This window comes from Ranitomeya imitator, chromosome 3 (assembly GCF_032444005.1).
Source record: "Ranitomeya imitator isolate aRanImi1 chromosome 3, aRanImi1.pri, whole genome shotgun sequence".
NCBI classification, from domain to species: Eukaryota; Metazoa; Chordata; class Amphibia; order Anura; family Dendrobatidae; genus Ranitomeya; species Ranitomeya imitator.
This window is the reverse complement of record NC_091284.1, coordinates 843,877,469-843,897,152: the sequence shown is the minus strand read 5'-3', so window position 1 is coordinate 843,897,152 and position 19,684 is coordinate 843,877,469. Positions and strand designations below refer to the sequence as shown.

The window sequence follows — 19,684 nt, the reverse complement described above, 5'->3', positions numbered from 1 at the left end:
CATCCCTGACCCCAGAGCACAGTATCTCTCACCGTCCCTGACCCCAGCGCACAGTATCACTCTCATCGTCCCTGACCCCAGCGCACAGTATCACTCCCATCGTCCCTGACCCCAGCGCACAGCATCACTCTCATCATCCCTGACCCCAGAGCACAGTATCACTCCCATCATCCCTGACCCCAGCGCACAGTATCACTCTCATCGTCCCTGACCCCAGCGCACAGTATCACTCCCATCATCCCTGACCCCAGATCACACAGCATCACTCCCATCATCCCTGACCCCAGCGCACAGCATCACTCCCATCATCCCTGACCCCAGAGCACAGTATCACTCCCATCATCCCTGACCCCAGAGCACAGTATCACTCCCATCGTCCCTGACCCCAGCGCACAGTATCACTCCCATCGTCCCTGACCCCAGCGCACAGCATCACTCTCATCATCCCTGACCCCAGAGCACAGTATCACTCCCATCATCCCTGACCCCAGAGCACAGTATCTCTCACCGTCCCTGACCCCAGCGCACAGTATCACTCTCATCGTCCCTGACCCCAGCGCACAGTATCACTCCCATCGTCCCTGACCCCAGCGCACAGCATCACTCTCATCATCCCTGACCCCAGAGCACAGTATCACTCCCATCATCCCTGACCCCAGCGCACAGTATCACTCTCATCGTCCCTGACCCCAGCGCACAGTATCACTCCCATCATCCCTGACCCCAGATCACACAGCATCACTCCCATCATCCCTGACCCCAGCGCACAGCATCACTCCCATCATCCCTGACCCCAGAGCACAGTATCACTCCCATCATCCCTGACCCCAGAGCACAGTATCACTCCCATCGTCCCTGACCCCAGCGCACAGTATCACTCTCATCATCCCTGTCCCAGCGCATAGTATCACTCTCACCGTCCCTGACCCCAGAGCACAGTATCACTCCCATCATCCCTGACCCCAGAGCACAGTATCACTCCCATCATCCCTGACCCCAGCGCACAGTATCACTCCCATCATCCCTGACCCCAGAGCACAGTATCACTCCCATCATCCCTGACCCCAGAGCACAGTATCACTCTCATCGTCCCTGACCCCAGAGCACAGTATCACTCTCACCGTCCCTGACCCCAGCGCACAGTATCACTCTCACCGTCCCTGACCCCAGAGCACAGTATCACTCCCATCATCCCTGACCCCAGCGCACAGTATCACTCCCGTCGTCCCTGACCCCAGAGCACAGTATCACTCTCATCGTCCCTGACCACAGAGCACACAGTATCACTCCCATCATCCCTGACCCCAGAGCACAGTATCACTCCCATCATCCCTGACCCCAGCGCACAGTATCACTCCCGTCGTCCCTGACCCCAGAGCACAGTATCACTCCCGCCGTCCCTGACCCCAGCGCACAGTATCACTCCCATCATCCCTGACCCCAGCGCACAGTATCACTCCCATCATCCCTGACCCCAGAGCACAGTATCACTCTCATCGTCCCTGACCCCAGCGCACAGTATCACTCCCATCGTCCCTGACCCCAGAGCACAGTATCACTCTCATCATCCCTGACCCCAGAGCACAGTATCACTCCCATCATCCCTGACCCCAGAGCACAGTATCACTCCCATCATCCCTGACCCCAGCGCACAGTATCACTCCCGCCGTCCCTGACCCCAGAGCACAGTATCACTCCCGCCGTCCCTGACCCCAGCGCACAGTATCACTCCCATCATCCCTGACCCCAGCGCACAGTATCACTCCCATCATCCCTGACCCCAGAGCACAGTATCACTCTCATCGTCCCTGACCCCAGCGCACAGTATCACTCCCATCGTCCCTGACCCCAGAGCACAGTATCACTCCCATCATCCCTGACCCCAGCGCACAGTATCACTCTCATCGTCCCTGACCCCAGCGCACAGTATCACTCTCATCATCCCTGACCCCAGAGCACACAGTATCACTCTCATCATCCCTGACCCCAGAGCACAGTATCACTCTCATCATCCCTGACCCCAGAGCACAGTATCACTCCCATCATCCCTGACCCCAGCGCACAGTATCACTCTCATCGTCCCTGACCCCAGCGCACAGCATCACTCTCATCATCCCTGACCCCAGAGCACAGTATCACTCTCATCATCCCTGACCCCAGAGCACAGTATCACTCCCATCATCCCTGACCCCAGCGCACAGTATCACTCTCATCGTCCCTGACCCCAGCGCACAGTATCACTCTCATCGTCCCTGACCCCAGCGCACAGTATCACTCTCATCATCCCTGACCCCAGAGCACAGTATCACTCCCATCATCCCTGACCCCAGCGCACAGTATCACTCTCACCGTCCCTGACCCCAGCGCACAGTATCACTCCCATCATCCCTGACCCCAGAGCACAGTATCACTCTCACCGTCCCTGACCTCAGAGCACAGTATCACTCCCATCGTCCCTGACCCCAGCGCACAGTATCACTCCCATCATCCCTGACCCCAGCGCACAGTATCACTCCCATCATCCCTGACCCCAGAGCACAGTATCACTCCCATCATCCCTGACCCCAGAGCACAGTATCACTCCCATCATCCCTGACCCCAGAGCACAGTATCACTCTCACCGTCCCTGACCCCAGAGCACAGTATCACTCCCATCATCCCTGACCCCAGAGCACACAGTATCACTCCCATCATCCCTGACCCCAGAGCACACAGTATCACTCCCGCCGTCCCTGACCTCAGCGCACAGTATCACTCCCATCATCCCTGACCCCAGAGCACACAGTATCACTCTCACCGTCCCTGACCCCAGCGCACAGTATCACTCCCATCATCCCTGACCCCAGAGCACAGTATCACTCCCACCGTCCCTGACCCCAGCGCACAGTATCACTCTCATCGTCCCTGACCCCAGAGCACACAGTATCACTCTCATCATCCCTGACCCCAGCGCACAGTATCACTCCCGTCGTCCCTGACCCCAGAGCACAGTATCACTCCCATCATCCCTGACCCCAGAGCACACAGTATCACTCTCATCATCCCTGACCCCAGCGCACAGTATCACTCCCATCATCCCTGACCCCAGAGCACACAGTATCACTCCCGCCGTCCCTGACCCCAGCGCACAGTATCACTCCCATCATCCCTGACCCCAGAGCACACAGTATCACTCCCGCCGTCCCTGACCCCAGCGCACAGTATCACTCCCATCATCCCTGACCCCAGAGCACACAGTATCACTCCCATCATCCCTGACCCCAGCGCACAGTATCACTCCCGTCGTCCGTACCTACTCGCAGGATCATCTCATCCTCTATGGGGTTCTCCTTCTTCTTGTTGGTGCTGTACATGCTGGACGGCCTCCTCACGGCCTTCTGGCGGATGTGGCCTCCGCTGGGGGACTTCACCCTGCGCTTCACGTCCTCGGGGGAGGCCGGTACGTCTCCGGGCTTCACGGCCCGCACCCGGTAGGGGCTCCCGCGGAGAGGCTGGCCGTAGAGCCGCAGGGAAAGGTGGTGCTCGCCTTCATGGCGCGGGGTGTAGACGACCTCGTAGGTGCCGTTCTTATTGTCGGCCACCTCCCCGTCCTGGGCCCCTCCGTCCGGAGCAGTCAGCTGGGCCTGCAAGGTGGCATTGCCGCTTCTCACCAGCTCGCCATCTTTGTCCTTGGTGGTGACGGTGACGGAGGTTTGGTGTCCCACCAGTGCCTGGCGCAGACCCTCCCCCGTGGCCACCGAGGCATGGGCCACCGCGCTGGTGGTGAGCAGCGCTCCCAGGTTCTGCAGGGAGCGGCGCAGCCCGTCCGTCTCCACTCGGAACTCCAGCTGTGGGTTCTGCTGTGGGTGGAGGGGGAAGTCTCGGGAGGCCAGCTCGCTCAGCCGCTCGCTCATCTGCTTCCTCACCAGCAGGACCTCCGTCTCCGAGCCATGGCCGAGCGCCTGCTCCGTGAAGCGCACGCTGCTCTCCATGTTATCCAGCCCCTGTCTGAGGGACGAAAGCTGCACCTGCAGCACCTGCGGAGGGAGAAGAAGTCAGCCCCTGCTCCGCGCAGCCCCCTTCTCTGTACAGCCCCTGCTCTGCACAGCCCCGCACTGCAGCCCCCTGCTCCGCACAGCCCCGCTCTACAGCCCCCTGCCCTGCACAGCTCCGCAGCCCCTACTCTGCACAGCCCCGCTCAGCAGCCCCCTGCTCTGTACAGTCCTGCTCCACAGCCCCCTGCTCTGCTCCGCACCTTCTGCTTGCTGACTGAGATGGCGTCCAGGTCCTGGAGTAGCGCGTTCTTCCTCTGCTGCAGTGCCCGCTCCAGCTCCTCGAAGGTGGCGCAGATCTCATTCACGGCGGCATTCTTTCTCTCGCTGAGCTGCCGGCTGATCTCCCCCACCAGGTCAATGGCCGAGGTTAGCTGAGGGATTCTGGGGGCAGAAGCACATGGCTGGTTACACTCTGCGGACACCACCCTGCCCTGGCCCATAATGATTCTGCTCCCGGAGTGTAACCTGAGGACAAAGACGCTGCGGCTCTTGAAGAGGCGGCCATGTTTTCTAATACCAGAAAACCCTAACAACGCTCTGTGGAGGGTCCTCCAATATGGATACCTACAGGACTGACAATACAGGTCCCAGCAATCCTCCTGACAGGTGAGACCACTAGTACCGCGCTCCGCTCCCCCGGACCACAGGCTGCTGTCTCTTCATATCACACTAATTACCACCAAGTGCAGTGTATAGATATATATATATATATGCAGTGGACTATGTATAGATTTATTGTGTCACTGGCAAATGTAACATCTGTCTTGAAAGCTACAAGTCGCACCTAGGTGTTAATATGTACTTCCCTGAGACAAGTAGACTTCTGTCTCCAAATCTCACCAGGGGGTCTAGCTAGGGCCAAGAAGAAAGGGAACATTTGACACCTCCTAGCTCTTGGAGGGGAAATGTTAATTGTGGCCTGATGGTATCTATTAGTGAGAACCTTTACACAGGGTGTCTCAAGAGAAAAAGAATATATTACTTAGTAGCGCGGCCGTGGCCCAATCAAAAAGCCAGCAATTATTATATTAACCTGAGGGGCCGGTCTAGAAACCTGACCTCCAGACCAAAGCTATAAATTATAGCTGTATGTGTTATGATCCGGTGACCTTGGAGCAGCATGAGAACTTTCACTGGAGAAGGTGGCCACTATACTGACCGCAATCCTGAACTTAACACCGCACTAGAAGTAGCCGTGGGGTGAACCTAACAAGCCCTAGACACCTCGTCACAGCCGGAGGACTAAACACCCCTAAAGATGGAAATAGGAATACTATCTTGCCTCAGAGCAGATCCCCAAAGGATAGGCAGCCCCCCACAAATATTGGCGGTGAGTCGGAGAGGAAAAAACATACACAGGCAGAAAAACAGGATTTAGCACAGGAGGCCACTTCTAGCTAAATAGGACAGGATAGGACAGAGTTCTGTGCGGTCAGTATACAACCCTTCAAAAATATCCACAGCAGAATATACAAAAAACTTCCTACATCTAACTAAAGATGTAGGAGCGTATATCTGCAACTCCAGCGAATCCTACAATCAGAGCAGGAATACAAACAGAAACTAGCACACAGCAGTGTGCCACAGACACAAAAACCAAACACTGATCTTTGCTGAATTTGGCAGCTAGCAGGAGAAGCCAGAAAGTGATCCAACACTTCACATGGAACATTGACAACTGGCAAGGGCTAATGAATCCTGCACACCTAAATATCCCAGTCAGAATTGTAATCAGCAGATACACCTGGCCAGGACTGCGACTCAGAGACAACTGCATTCCCACCTACATCCACCGGAGGGAACCCAAGAGCAGAATTCACAACATGTATGTAGAGAATTGTGTTCACATAATGGGGGCAGCCTGAGAAGCTGGTGTGATCCAATCTACATTCATCCTACCCTCAGGGAGCAGAAAGCAACTACAAGTTAGATAATTTCTGTAAGTTTCTCCTGTTTATTTTTATATTGTTTTGCATAAGTTGTGTGTCTTTTTATTATCATATTTTTATAACTTTTCTTACTGTAAGCACTGACCATTTTTGTATTAAAGTATAAAACTGTATCAAGTTGAACCTTGAATGTTCTAAAAGAATCCATAGCCTAAGGTGAGTGGTAGACATTATTAGTAATATTTCTGGGACTCATCGCCCGTGTGTTCGGTGAGTGGTGGCAGCGTGTATGAGCGGGTGTGTGGCCTGGGTCGGTGTGTGATTTATGCTCCCATTACAGCATAGGACAGAGGTTGAATACTGGACTGAGAGTGGGGAGATAGATTAACCCTTGCAGGCACAACCCCAAGTCACGTGCTGAGAGGGGATACGTGACACCAATAGTACCACGCTCCTCTCCTCCGAACCACAGGCTGCCGTCTCTTCATATCATACTAATTACCACCAAGTGCAGCAATAAATAGATTATACTGGAGTCTTACAGGACTGACACTACAGGTCCCAGCAATCCTCCTGACAGGTGAGGCCACTAGCACTGTGCTCCCCTCCCCCGGACCACAGGCTGCAGTCTCTTCATATTTCACTAATTACCAAGTGCAGCAATAAATAGATTATACTGGAGTCCTACATGACTGACTGCAGCCTGTGGTCCGGGGGAGGGGAGCACAGTGCTAGTGGCCTCACCTGTCAGGAGGATTGCTGGGACCTGTAGTGTCAGTCCTGTACGACTCCAGTATAATCTATATATTGCTGCACTTGGTGGTAATTAGTGTGATATGAAGAGACGGCAGCCTGTGGTCCGGGGGAGGGGAGTGCGGTACTAGTGGCCTCACCTGTCAGGAGGATTGCTGGGACTTGTAGTCTATTTATTGCTGCACTTGGTGGTAATTAGTGCGATATGCTGTAGTTTCGTTACTCGATTTAGATTATGGTTTATCCGTCCAGTATTCTTGCCGTCTCTTCCTTTCCTTCACCCCCCCCCCCCCCCATACTGTTATTCCCAGCCTGTAGTGAGATGATGGGGGGAGTAGTACCTGCTGCGGATGCTGTCCAGTTGGCAGCGCAGAGACGCTTTGTGCTGCTCCAGGACGTCTCTCAGCGGCACAGTGCAGTGCTCCCGATGCTCGCCCTCCGTACACTCCACACACATGGCCGTCTCACAGGGTCCGCAGTAATACTCCATCGTCTGTGGAGAGAGTGACAGGGAAACTGCAGGATAAGGGGGCGACTGCTCACCTCACCCCGGGATCGGTGCAGGATAATGGGGCGACTGCTCACCTCACCCCGGGGTCGGTGCAGGATAATGGGGCGACCGCTCACCTCACCCCGGGGCCGGTGCAGGATAATGGGGCGACTGGTCACCTCACCCCGGGGCCGGTGCAGGATAATGGGGCGACTGGTCACCTCACCCCGGGGTCGGTGCAGGATAAGGGGGCGACTGCTCACCTCACCCCGGGGCCGGTGCAGGATAAGGGGGCGACTGCTCACCTCACCCCGGGGCCGGTGCAGGATAATGGGGCGACTGCTCACCTCACCCCGGGGTCGGTGCAGGATAATGGGGCGACTGCTCACCTCACCCCGGGGCCGGTGCAGGATAATGGGGCGACTGCTCACCTCACCCCGGGGCCGGTGCAGGATAAGGGGGCGACTGCTCACCTCACCCCGGGGCCGGTGCAGGATAATGGGGCGACTGGTCACCTCACCCCGGGGTCGGTGCAGGATAAGGGGGCGACTGCTCACCTCACCCCGGGGTCGGTGCAGGATAATGGGGCGACTGCTCACCTCACCCCGGGGTCGGTGCAGGATAATGGGGCGACTGCTCACCTCACCACGGGGTCGGTGCAGGATAATGGAGCGACTGCTCACCTCACCCCGGGGTCGGTGCAGGATAAGGGGGCGACGGCTCACCTCACCCCGGGATCGGTGCAGGATAATGGGGCGACTGCTCACCTCACCCAGGGGTCGGTGCAGGATAGGAGGCGACTGCTCACCTCACCCCGAGGTCGGTGCAGGATAATGGGGCGACTGCTCACCTCACCCAGGGGTCGGTGCAGGATAGGAGGCGACTGCTCACCTCACCCCGGGGTCGGTGCAGGATAATGGGGCGACTGCTCACCTCACCCAGGGGTCGGTGCAGGATAATGGGGCGACTGCTCACCTCACCCAGGGGTCGGTGCAGGATAATGGGGCGACTGCTCACCTCACCCCAGGGCCGGTGCAGGATAATGGGGCGACTGCTCACCTCACCCCGGGGTCGGTGCAGGATAATGGGGCGACTGCTCACCTCACCCAGGGGTCGGTGCAGGATAGGAGGCGACTGCTCACCTCACCCCGGGGTCGGTGCAGGATAATGGGGCGACTGCTCACCTCACCCCGGGATCGGTGCAGGATAATGGGGCGACTGCTCACCTCACCCAGGGGTCGGTGCAGGATAGGAGGCGACTGCTCACCTCACCCCGGGGTCGGTGCAGGATAATGGGGCGACTGCTCACCTCACCCAGGGGTCGGTGCAGGATAATGGGGCGACTGCTCACCTCACCCAGGGGTCGGTGCAGGATAATGGGGCGACTGCTCACCTCACCCCAGGGCCGGTGCAGGATAATGGGGCGACTGCTCACCTCACCCCGGGGTCGGTGCAGGATAATGGGGCGACTGCTCACCTCACCCCGGGATCGGTGCAGGATAATGGGGCGACTGCTCACCTCACCCAGGGGTCGGTGCAGGATAATGGGGCGACTGCTCACCTCACCCCGAGGTCGGTGCAGGATAATGGGGCGACTGCTCACCTCACCCCGAGGTCGGTGCAGGATAATGGGGCGACTGCTCACCTCACCCCGAGGTCGGTGCAGGATAATGGGGCGACTGCTCACCTCACCCCGAGGTCGGTGCAGGATAATGGGGCGACTGCTCACCTCACCCCGGGATCGGTGCAGGATAGGAGGCGACTGCTCACCTCACCCAGGGGTCGGTGCAGGATAATGGGGCGACTGCTCACCTCACCCAGGGGTCGGTGCAGGATAGGAGGCGACTGCTCACCTCACCCCGAGGTCGGTGCAGGATAATGGGGCGACTGCTGACCTCACCCCGGGGTCGGTGCAGGATAATGGGGCGACTGCTCACCTCACCCCGGGATCGGTGCAGGATAGGAGGCGACTGCTCACCTCACCCCGGGGTCGGTGCAGGATAATGGGGCGACTGCTCACCTCACCCAGGGGTCGGTGCAGGATAGGAGGCGACTGCTCACCTCACCCCGAGGTCGGTGCAGGATAATGGGGCGACTGCTGACCTCACCCCGGGGTCGGTGCAGGATAAGGGGGCGACTGCTCACCTCACCCCGAGGTCGGTGCAGGATAATGGGGCGACTGCTCACCTCACCCCGGGGTCGGTGCAGGATAAGGGGGCGACGGCTCACCTCACCCCAGGGCCGGTGCAGGATAAGGGGGCGACTGCTCACCTTACCCCAGGGCCGGTGCAGGATAATGGGGCGACTGCTCACCTCACCCCAGGGTCGGTGCAGGATAAGGGGGCGACTGCTCACCTCACCCCAGGGCCGGTGCAGGATAATGGGGCGACTGCACACCTCACCCCGAGGTCGGTGCAGGATAATGGGGCGACTGCTCACCTCATCCCGGGGTCGGTGCAGGATAATGGGGCGACTGCACACCTCACCCCGAGGTCGGTGCAGGATAATGGGGCGACTGCTCACCTCACCCCGGGATCGGTGCAGGATAGGAGGCGATGGCTCACCTCACCACGAGGTCGGTGCAGGATAATGGGGCGACTGCTCACCTCACCCCGGGGTCGGTGCAGGATAATGGGGCGACTGCTCACCTCACCCCGGGGTCGGTGCAGGATAATGGGGCGACTGCTCACCTCACCCCGGGGTCGGTGCAGGATAATGGGGCGACTGCTCACCTCACCCCGTGGTCGGTGCAGGATAATGGGGCGACCGCTCACCTCACCCCGGGGTCGGTGCAGGATAATGGGGCGACTGCTCACCTCACCCCGGGGTCGGTGCAGGATAATGGGGCGACTGCTCACCTCACCACGGGGTCGGTGCAGGATAATGGGGCGACTGCTCACCTCACCCCGGGGTCGGTGCAGGATAATGGGGCGACTGCTCACCTCACCCCGGGGTCGGTGCAGGATAATGGGGCGACTGCTCACCTCACCCCGGGGTCGGTGCAGGATAATGGGGCGACCGCTCACCTCACCCCGTAGTCGGTGCAGGATAATGGGGCGACCGCTCACCTCACCCCGGGGTCGGTGCAGGATAATGGGGCGACCGCTCACCTCACCCCGGGGTCGGTGCAGGATAATGGGGCGACTGCTCACCTCACCACGGGGTCGGTGCAGGATAATGGGGCGACTGCTCACCTCACCCCGTGGTCGGTGCAGGATAATGGGGCGACCGCTCACCTCACCCCGGGGTCGGTGCAGGATAATGGGGCGACTGCTCACCTCACCCCGGGGTCGGTGCAGGATAATGGGGCGACTGCTCACCTCACCACGGGGTCGGTGCAGGATAATGGGGCGACTGCTCACCTCACCCCGGGGTCGGTGCAGGATAATGGGGCGACTGCTCACCTCACCCCGGGGTCGGTGCAGGATAATGGGGCGACTGCTCACCTCACCCCGGGGTCGGTGCAGGATAATGGGGCGACCGCTCACCTCACCCCGTAGTCGGTGCAGGATAATGGGGCGACCGCTCACCTCACCCCGGGGTCGGTGCAGGATAATGGGGCGACCGCTCACCTCACCCCGGGGTCGGTGCAGGATAATGGGGCGACTGCTCACCTCACCACGGGGTCGGTGCAGGATAATGGGGCGACTGCTCACCTCATCCCGTAGTCGGTGCAGGATAATGGGGCGACTGCTCACCTCACCCCAGGGCCGGTGCAGGATAATGGGGCGACTGCTCACCTCACCCCGGGGTCGGTGCAGGATAATGGGGCGGTGCAGTTAATAATTTAAGAAATAGAAGTACAGAGAGGAACATAAAGTGCATGTATACTAATGCCAGAAGCCTCGCCAACAAAATGGAGGAATTAGAACTAGTGTTGTTGGAGCATAATTATGACATGGTGGGGATATCTGAAACGTGGCTGGATGAGAGCCATGACTGGGCTGTTAACTTGCAGGGCTATAGCCTGTTCAGAAATGACCGTATAGATAAGCGAGGGGGAGGGGTGTGTCTATATGTAAAATCATCCTTAAAACCCATCCTGCGCGATAATATAGGTGAATTTAATGAAAATGTAGAATCCCTGTGGGTGGAGATAAGGGGAGGGGGAAAAAATAATAAATTACTGATAGGGGTTTGTTATAAATCTCCAAAAATAATGGAAGCAATGGAGAATATCCTCGTAAAGCAAATAGATGAAGCTGCGACTCAAGGAGAAGTCATTATTATGGGGGACTTCAACTACCCTGAAATAGATTGGGGAACAGAAACCTGCAGTTCCAGCAAAGGTGATCGGGGTCTGACAACTATGAGAGACAATTACCTCTGACAACTGGTTCAGGACCCAACAAGAAGGGGGGCACTGCTAGACCTAATATTAACCAACAGGCCAGACCGCATATCAAATATAAGGGTTGGGGGTCACTTGGGGAATAGCGATCACAAAATAATAAGTTTTCATGTATCCTTTGAAAAGATGTGTAGTAGAGGGGTGACAAGGACACTAAACTTCAGGAGGGCAAATTTCCAACGGATGAGAGAGGATCTTGGTGCAATTAACTGGGACGATATCCTGAGACACAAAAATACACAAAGAAAATGGGAGACATTTATTAGCATCCTGGATAGGACCTGTGCACAGTATATACCGTATGGGAATAAACATACTAGATATAGGAGGAAACCAATATGGCTAAATAGAGCTGTAAGGGGCGCAATAAGGGACAGAAAGAAAGAATATAGAGAATTAAAGGAAGTAGGTAGTGAGGAGGCATTAAATAAATACAGAAAATTAAATAAATTCTGTAAAAAGCAAATCAAGGCAGCAAAGATTGAGACAGAGAGACTCCTTGCCAGAGAGAGTAAAAATAATCCTAAAATATTCTTTAACTACATAAATAGTAAGAAACTAAAAAATGATAGTGTTGGCCCCCTTAAAAATAGTCTGGGTGAAATGGTGGATGAGGATGAGGATAAAGCCAATATGCTAAATGACTTTTTTTCATCAGTATTTACACAAGAAAATCCCATGGCGACAAAATGACTAGTGATAAAAATTCCCAATTAAATGTCACCTGCTTAACCCAGCAGGAAGTGCGGCGGCGTCTAAAAATCACTAAAATTGACAAATCTCCGGGCCCGGATGGGATACACCCTCAAGTACTGCAGGAATTAAGTACAGTCATTGATAGACCATTATTTTTAATCTTTAAAGACTCCATAATAACAGGGTCTGTGCCACAGGACTGGCGTATAGCAAATGTGGGGCCAATATTCAAAAAGGGAACAAAAACTGAACTCGGAAATTATTGGCCAGTAAGCTTAACCTCTACTGTGGGTAAAATCCTGGAGGGCATTCTAAGGGACGCTATACTGGAGTATCTGAGGAGGAATAACCTCATGACCCAGTATCAGCACGGGTTTACTAGGGACCGTTCATGTCAGACTAATCTGATCAGTTTCTATGAACAGGTAAGTTCCGGATTGGACCAAGGGAACCCAGTGGATGTAGTGTTTATGGACTTTTCAAAAGCCTTTGATACGGTGCCACACAAAAGGTTGATACATAAAATGAGATTAATGGGGATAGAGGAAAATATGTGCAAGTGGGTTGAGAGCTGGCTCAGGGATAGGAAACAAAGGGTGGTTATTAATGGAGCACACTCGAACTGGGTTGTGGTGAGCAGTGGGGTACCACAGGGGTCAGTATTGGGCCCTCTTCTTTTTAACATATTTATTAATGACCTTGTAGGGGGCATTCAGAGCAGAATTTCAATATTTGCAGATGACACTAAACTCTGCAGGGTAATCAATACAGAGGAGGACAATTTTATATTACAGGATGATTTATGTAAACTAGAAGCTTGGGCTGATAAATGGCAAATGAGCTTTAATGGGGATAAATGTAAGGTCATGCACTTGGGTAGAAGTAATAAGATGTATAACTATGCGCTTAATTCTAAAACTCTGGGCAAAACCGTCAATGAAAAAGACCTGGGTGTATGGGTGGATGACAAACTCATATTCAGGGTCCAGCGTCAGGCAGCTGCTACAAAGGCAAATAAAATAATGGGATGCATTAAAAGAGGCATAGATGCTCATGAGGAGAATATAATTTTACCTCTATACAAGTCACTAGTGCGACCACACTTAGAATACTGTGCACAGTTCTGGTCTCCGGTGTATAAGAAAGACATAGCTGAACTGGAGCGGGTGCAGAGAAGAGCGACCAAGGTTATTAGAGGACTGGGGGGTCTGCAATACCAAGATAGGTTATTACACTTGGGGCTATTTAGTTTGGAAAAACGAAGACTAAGGGGTGATCTTATTTTAATGTATAAATATATGAGGGGACAGTACAAAGACCTTTCTGATGATCTTTTTAATCATAGACCTGAAACAGGGACAAGGGGGCATCCTCTGCGGTTGGAGGAAAAAAGGTTTAAGCATAATAACAGACGCGGATTCTTTACTGTAAGAGCAGTGAGACTATGGAACTCTCTGCCGTATGATGTTGTAATGAGTGATTCATTACTTACATTTAAGAGGGGACTGGATACATTTCTGGAAAAGTATAATGTTACAGGGTATATACACTAGATTCCTTGATAGGGCGTTGATCCAGGGAACTAGTCTGATTGCCGTATGTGGAGTCGGGAAGGAATATTTTTTCCCCAAGGTGGAGCTTACTCTTTGCACATGGGTTTTTTTTGCCTTCCTCTGGATCAACATGTTAGGGCATCTTAGGTTAGGCTATGGGTTGGACTAGATGGACATATAGTCTTCCTTCAACCTTAATAACTATGTAACTATATAACTATGACTGCTCACCTCACCCCGAGGTCGGTGCAGGATAATGGGGCGACTGCTGACCTCACCCCGGGGTCGGTGCAGGATAATGGGGCGACTGCTCACCTCACCCCGGGGTCGGTGCAGGATAATGGGGCGACTGCTGACCTCACCCCGGGGTCGGTGCAGGATAATGGGGCGACTGCTCACCTCACCCCGGGGTCGGTGCAGGATAATGGGGCGACTGCTCACCTCACCCCACCCCGGGATCGGTGCAGGATAATGGGGCGACTGCTCACCTCATAGTAACATAGTAACATAGTAACATAGTTAGTAAGGCCGAAAAAAGACATTTGTCCATCCAGTTCAGCCTATATTCCATCATAATAAATCCCCAGATCTACGTCCTTCTACAGAACCTAATAATTGTATGATACAATATTGTTCTGCTCCAGGAAGACATCCAGGCCTCTCTTGAACCCCTCGACTGAGTTTGCCATCACCACCTCCTCAGGCAAGCAATTCCAGATTCTCACTGCCCTAACAGTAAAGAATCCTCTTCTATGTTGGTGGAAAAACCTTCTCTCCTCCAGACGCAAAGAATGCCCCCTTGTGCCCGTCACCTTCCTTGGTATAAACAGATCCTCAGCGAGATATTTGTATTGTCCTCTTATATACTTATACATGGTTATTAGATCGCCCCTCAGTCGTCTTTTTTCTAGACTAAATAATCCTAATTTCGCTAATCTATCTGGGTATTGTAGTTCTCCCATCCCCTTTATTAATTTTGTTGCCCTCCTTTGTACTCTCTCTAGTTCCATTATATCCTTCCTGAGCACCGGTGCCCAAAACTGGACACAGTACTCCATGTGCGGTCTAACTAGGGATTTGTACAGAGGCAGTATAATGCTCTCATCATGTGTATCCAGACCTCTTTTAATGCACCCCATGATCCTGTTTGCCTTGGCAGCTGCTGCCTGGCACTGGCTGCTCCAGGTAAGTTTATCATTAACTAGGATCCCCAAGTCCTTCTCCCTGTCAGATTTACCCAGTGGTTTCCCGTTCAGTGTGTAATGGTGACATTGATTCCTTCTTCCCATGTGTATAACCTTACATTTATCATTGTTAAACCTCATCTGCCACCTTTCAGCCCAAGTTTCCAACTTATCCAGATCCATCTGTAGCAGAATACTATCTTCTCTTGTATTAACTGCTTTACATAGTTTTGTATCATCTGCAAATATCGATATTTTACTGTGTAAACCTTCTACCAGATCATTAATGAATATGTTGAAGAGAACAGGTCCCAATACTGACCCCTGCGGTACCCCACTGGTCACAGCGACCCAGTTAGAGACTATACCATTTATAACCACCCTCTGCTTTCTATCACTAAGCCAGTTACTAACCCATTTACACACATTTTCCCCCAGACCAAGCATTCTCATTTTGTGTACCAACCTCTTGTGCGGCACGGTATCAAACGCTTTGGAAAAATCGAGATATACCACGTCCAATGACTCACCGTGGTCCAGCCTATAGCTTACCTCTTCATAAAAACTGATTAGATTGGTTTGACAGGAGCGATTTCTCATAAACCCATGCTGATATGGAGTTAAACAGTTATTCTCATTGAGATAATCCAGAATAACATCCCTCAGAAACCCTTCAAATATTTTACCAACAATAGAGGTTAGACTTACTGGCCTATAATTTCCAGGTTCACTGTTAGAGCCCTTTTTGAATATTGGCACCACATTTGCTATGCGCCAGTCCTGCGGAACAGACCCTGTCGCTATAGAGTCACTAAAAATAAAAAAAACCTCACCCCAGGGCCGGTGCAGGATAATGGGGCGACTGCTCACCTCACCCCGGGGTCGGTGCAGGATAATGGGGCGACTGCTCACCTCACCCCGGGGTCGGTGCAGGATAATGGGGCGACTGCTCACCTCACCCCGGGGCCGGTGCAGGATAATGGGGCGACTGCTCACCTCACCCAGGGGTCGGTGCAGGATAATGGGGCGACTGCTCACCTCACCCCGGGGTCGGTGCAGGATAATGGGGTGACTGCTCACCTCACCCAGGGGTCGGTGCAGGATAATGGGGCGACTGCTCACCTTACCCCGGGGTCGGTGCAGGATAATGGGGCGACTGCTCACCTCACCCCGGGGTCGGTGCAGGATAGGGGGCGACTGCACACCTGACCCCGGGGTCGGTGCAGGATAATGGGGCGACTGCTCACCTCACCCCGGGGTCGGTGCAGGATAATGGGGCGACTGCTCACCTCACCCCGGGGTCGGTGCAGGATAATGGGGCGACTGCTCACCTCACCCCGGGGTCGGTGCAGGATAAGGGGGCGACCGCTCACCTCACCCCGGGGTCGGTGCAGGATAAGGGGGCGACCGCTCACCTCACCCCGGGGTCGGTGCAGGATAATGGGGTGACTGCTCACCTCACCCCGGGGTCGGTGCAGGATAAGGAGGCGACTGCTCAACTCACCCCAGGGTCGGTGCAGGATAATGGGGCGACTGCTCACCTCACCCCGGGGTCGGTGCAGGATAAGGGGGCGACTGCTCACCTCACCCCGGGGTCGGTGCAGGATAAGGGGGCGACTGCTCACCTCACCCCGGGGTCGGTGCAGGATAATGGGGCGACTGCTCACCTCACCCCAGGGTCGGTGCAGGATAAGGGGGCGACTGCTCACCTCACCCCGGGGTCGGTGCAGGATAATGGGGCGACTGCTCACCTCACCCCGGGGTCGGTGCAGGATAATGGGGCGACTGCTCACCTCACCCCAGGGTCGGTGCAGGATAATGGGGCGACTGCTCACCTCACCACAGGGTCGGTGCAGGATAGGGGGCGACTGCTCACCTCACCCCGGGGTCGGTGCAGGATAATGGGGCGACTGCTCACCTCACCCCGGGGTCGGTGCAGGATAATGGGGCGACTGCTCACCTCACCCCGGGGTCGGTGCAGGATAATGGGGCGACTGCTCACCTCACCCCGGGGTCGGTGCAAGATAACGAGGCGACTGCTCACCTCACCACGGGGTCGGTGCAGGATAATGGGGCGACTGCTCACCTCACCCCGGGGTCGGTGCAGGATAATGGGGCGACTGCTCACCTCAACCCAGGGTCGGAGCAGGATAATGGGGCGACTGCTCACCTCAACCCAGGGTCAGTGCAGAATAATGGGGCGACTGCTCACCTTGCCTTGGTGATTGGGGCAGGATAAGGGGGTGGCAGTCGTGTGCCCGTCACACGGGAGGGCGCTTTGCTCCTGTCGCCCACTCTCCGGGCTCCGCTGCAGAACTTCCATGAGGTTGGTGATGAAGAAGTTGTTCTGTAGAGCGGAGACCCCGCGCTCTGGGAGGATGGACGTCTGCCGGCACACGGGGCAGGACAGGGTGAGGCTCTGAGGGGGGATGTAGCTCTGCAGACACCTGGTGGTCGGGAGAGGGAAAGGATTAGTGGAGAAGGGTGGTGCAAAATGTCGGCAGCCCCCCACTGCCCTGATGTGCGATAATCCCGGTGTGACACTGACGTGTGATAATCCCAGTGTGGTACTGTCGTGTGATAATCCCGGTGTGGTACTGTCGTGTGATAATCCCGGTGGGGTACTGTCGTGTGATAATCCTGGTGTGACACTGATGTGTGATAATCCCGGTGTGGTACTGTCGTGTGATAATCCCGGTGGGGTACTGTCGTGTGATAATCCCAGTGTGGTACTGTCGTGTGATAATCCCAGTGTGGTACTGTCTTGTGATAATCCCAGTGTGGTACTGTCGTGTGATAATCCCAGTGTGGTACTGTCGTGTGATAATCCTGGTGTGACACTGATGTGTGATAATCCCAGTGTGGTACTGTCGTGTGATAATCCCGTTGGGGTACTGTCGTGTGATAATCCTGGTGTGACACTAATGTGTGATAATCCCGGTGGGGTACTGTCGTGTGATAATCCCAGTGTGGTACTTGTTATGAAGGCAATCCAGTAACACAGTGTGCAGTAATCAGAGCACATACAGTGATCTGACAATAACCCAAAAACAATAGAACGAGCTCTGAGACGTGGAATCTCTGTAGACCGCAATACCTGAACCTATCCTAAACACAACTAAAGGCAGCTGTGGATTGCGCCTGACACTACCTATGCAACTCGGCACAGCCTGAGGAACTGACTAGCCTCAAGATAGAAATACAAGCCTGACTTGCATCAGAGAAATACCCCAAAGGAAAAGGCAGCCCCCCACATATAATGACTGTTAGCAAGATGAAAAGACAAAACGTAGGGATGAAATAGATTCAGCAAAGTGAGGCCCGATATTCTAGATAGAGCGAGGATAGCAAAGAGAACTTTGCAGTCTACAAAAAAACCCTAAAGCAAAAAACCACGCAAAGGGGGCAAAAAGACCCACCGTGCCGAACTAACGGCACGGCGGTACACCCTTTGCGTCTCAGAGCTTCCAGCAAAAACGAATAGACAAGCTGGACAGAAAAAACAGCAACAAAAGCAAAGAAGCACTTATCTAAGCAGAGCAGCAGGCCACAGGAAAGATCCAGAAGCTCAGATCCAACACTGGAACATTGACAAGGAGCAAGGAAGACAGAATCAGGTGGAGTTAAATAACAAGGCAGCCAACGAGCTCACCAGAACACCTGAGGGAGGAAGCCCAGAGGCTGCAGTACCACTTGTGACCACAGAAGTGAATTCAGCCACAGAATTCACAACAGGTACTGTCGTGTGATAATCCCAGTGTGGTACTGTCGTGTGATAATCCCGGTGTGGTACTGTCGTGTGATAATCCCGGTGGGGTACTGTCGTGTGATAATCCCGGTGTGACACTGACGTGTGATAATCCCGGTGTGGTACTGTCGTGTGATAATCTCAGTGTGGTACTGTCGTGTGATAATCCCAGTGTGGTACTGTCGTGTGATAATCCCGGTGTGGTACTGTCGTGTGATAATCCCGGTGTGGTACTGTCGTGTGATAATCCCGGTGTGGTACTGTCGTGCGATAATCTGTTGTGAATTCTGTTGTCAAGCTCCCTCCTGTGGTCATGAATGGTACTTCGGCTGGTTCTGTCCATGGGCTTCCTCTGGTAGTTGTGAGTGGGGCTGCGGCTTCTGAGGTTCCTTCCACAGGTGACGAGGTTAATTTGTTAGCTGGCTGCTCTATTTAACTCCACTTAGATCTTTGCTCCATGCCACCTGTCAATGTTCCAGTATTGGTCTAGTTCTCTCCTGGATCGTTCTTGTGACCTGTCTTCCCAGCAGAAGCTAAGTTCCAGCTTGTTTTTCTCTGGTTTGCTATTTTTCTGTCCAGCTTGCTATTTTGATTGTTGTCTTGCTTGCTGGAAGCTCTGGGACGCAGAGGGAGCGCCTCCGCACCGTGAGTCGGTGCGGAGGGTCTTTTTGCGCCCTCTGCATGGTCTTTTTGTAGTTTTTTGTGCTGACCGCAAAGCTGCCTTTCCTATCCTCAGTCTGATCAGTAAGTCGGGCCTCACTTTGCTAAATCTATTTAATCTCTGTGTTTGTAATTTTCATCTTTACTCACAGTCATTATATGTGGGGGGCTGCCTGTTCCTTTGGGGAATTTCTCTGAGGCAATGTAGGCTATATTTTTCTATCTTTAGGGCTAGCTAGTTCCTTAGGCTGTGACGAGGCGCCTAGGGAGCGTTAGGAGCAATCCACGGCTATTTCTAGTGTGTGTGATAGGATTAGGGATTGCGG

The 19,684-nt window shown here is 54.3% G+C and overlaps 1 protein-coding gene across 2 annotated transcripts in view; it reads right to left on the bottom strand.

Annotated features, from left to right (window-relative positions):
• TRIM3 (tripartite motif containing 3) overlaps window positions 1-19,684 on the bottom strand; it is a 91,819-nt gene that overhangs the window by 32,230 nt on the left and 39,905 nt on the right. For both annotated transcript variants that reach the window (XM_069759612.1, XM_069759613.1), the window contains 4 exons: window positions 17,163-17,397; window positions 7,018-7,169; window positions 4,235-4,415; window positions 3,293-4,016 (listed from right to left, as the gene is read on the bottom strand). In XM_069759612.1, coding sequence (XP_069615713.1) covers window positions 3,293-4,016; window positions 4,235-4,415; window positions 7,018-7,169; window positions 17,163-17,397 — 1,292 coding nt within the window. The remainder of the gene's footprint in view (window positions 1-3,292; window positions 4,017-4,234; window positions 4,416-7,017; window positions 7,170-17,162; window positions 17,398-19,684) is intronic.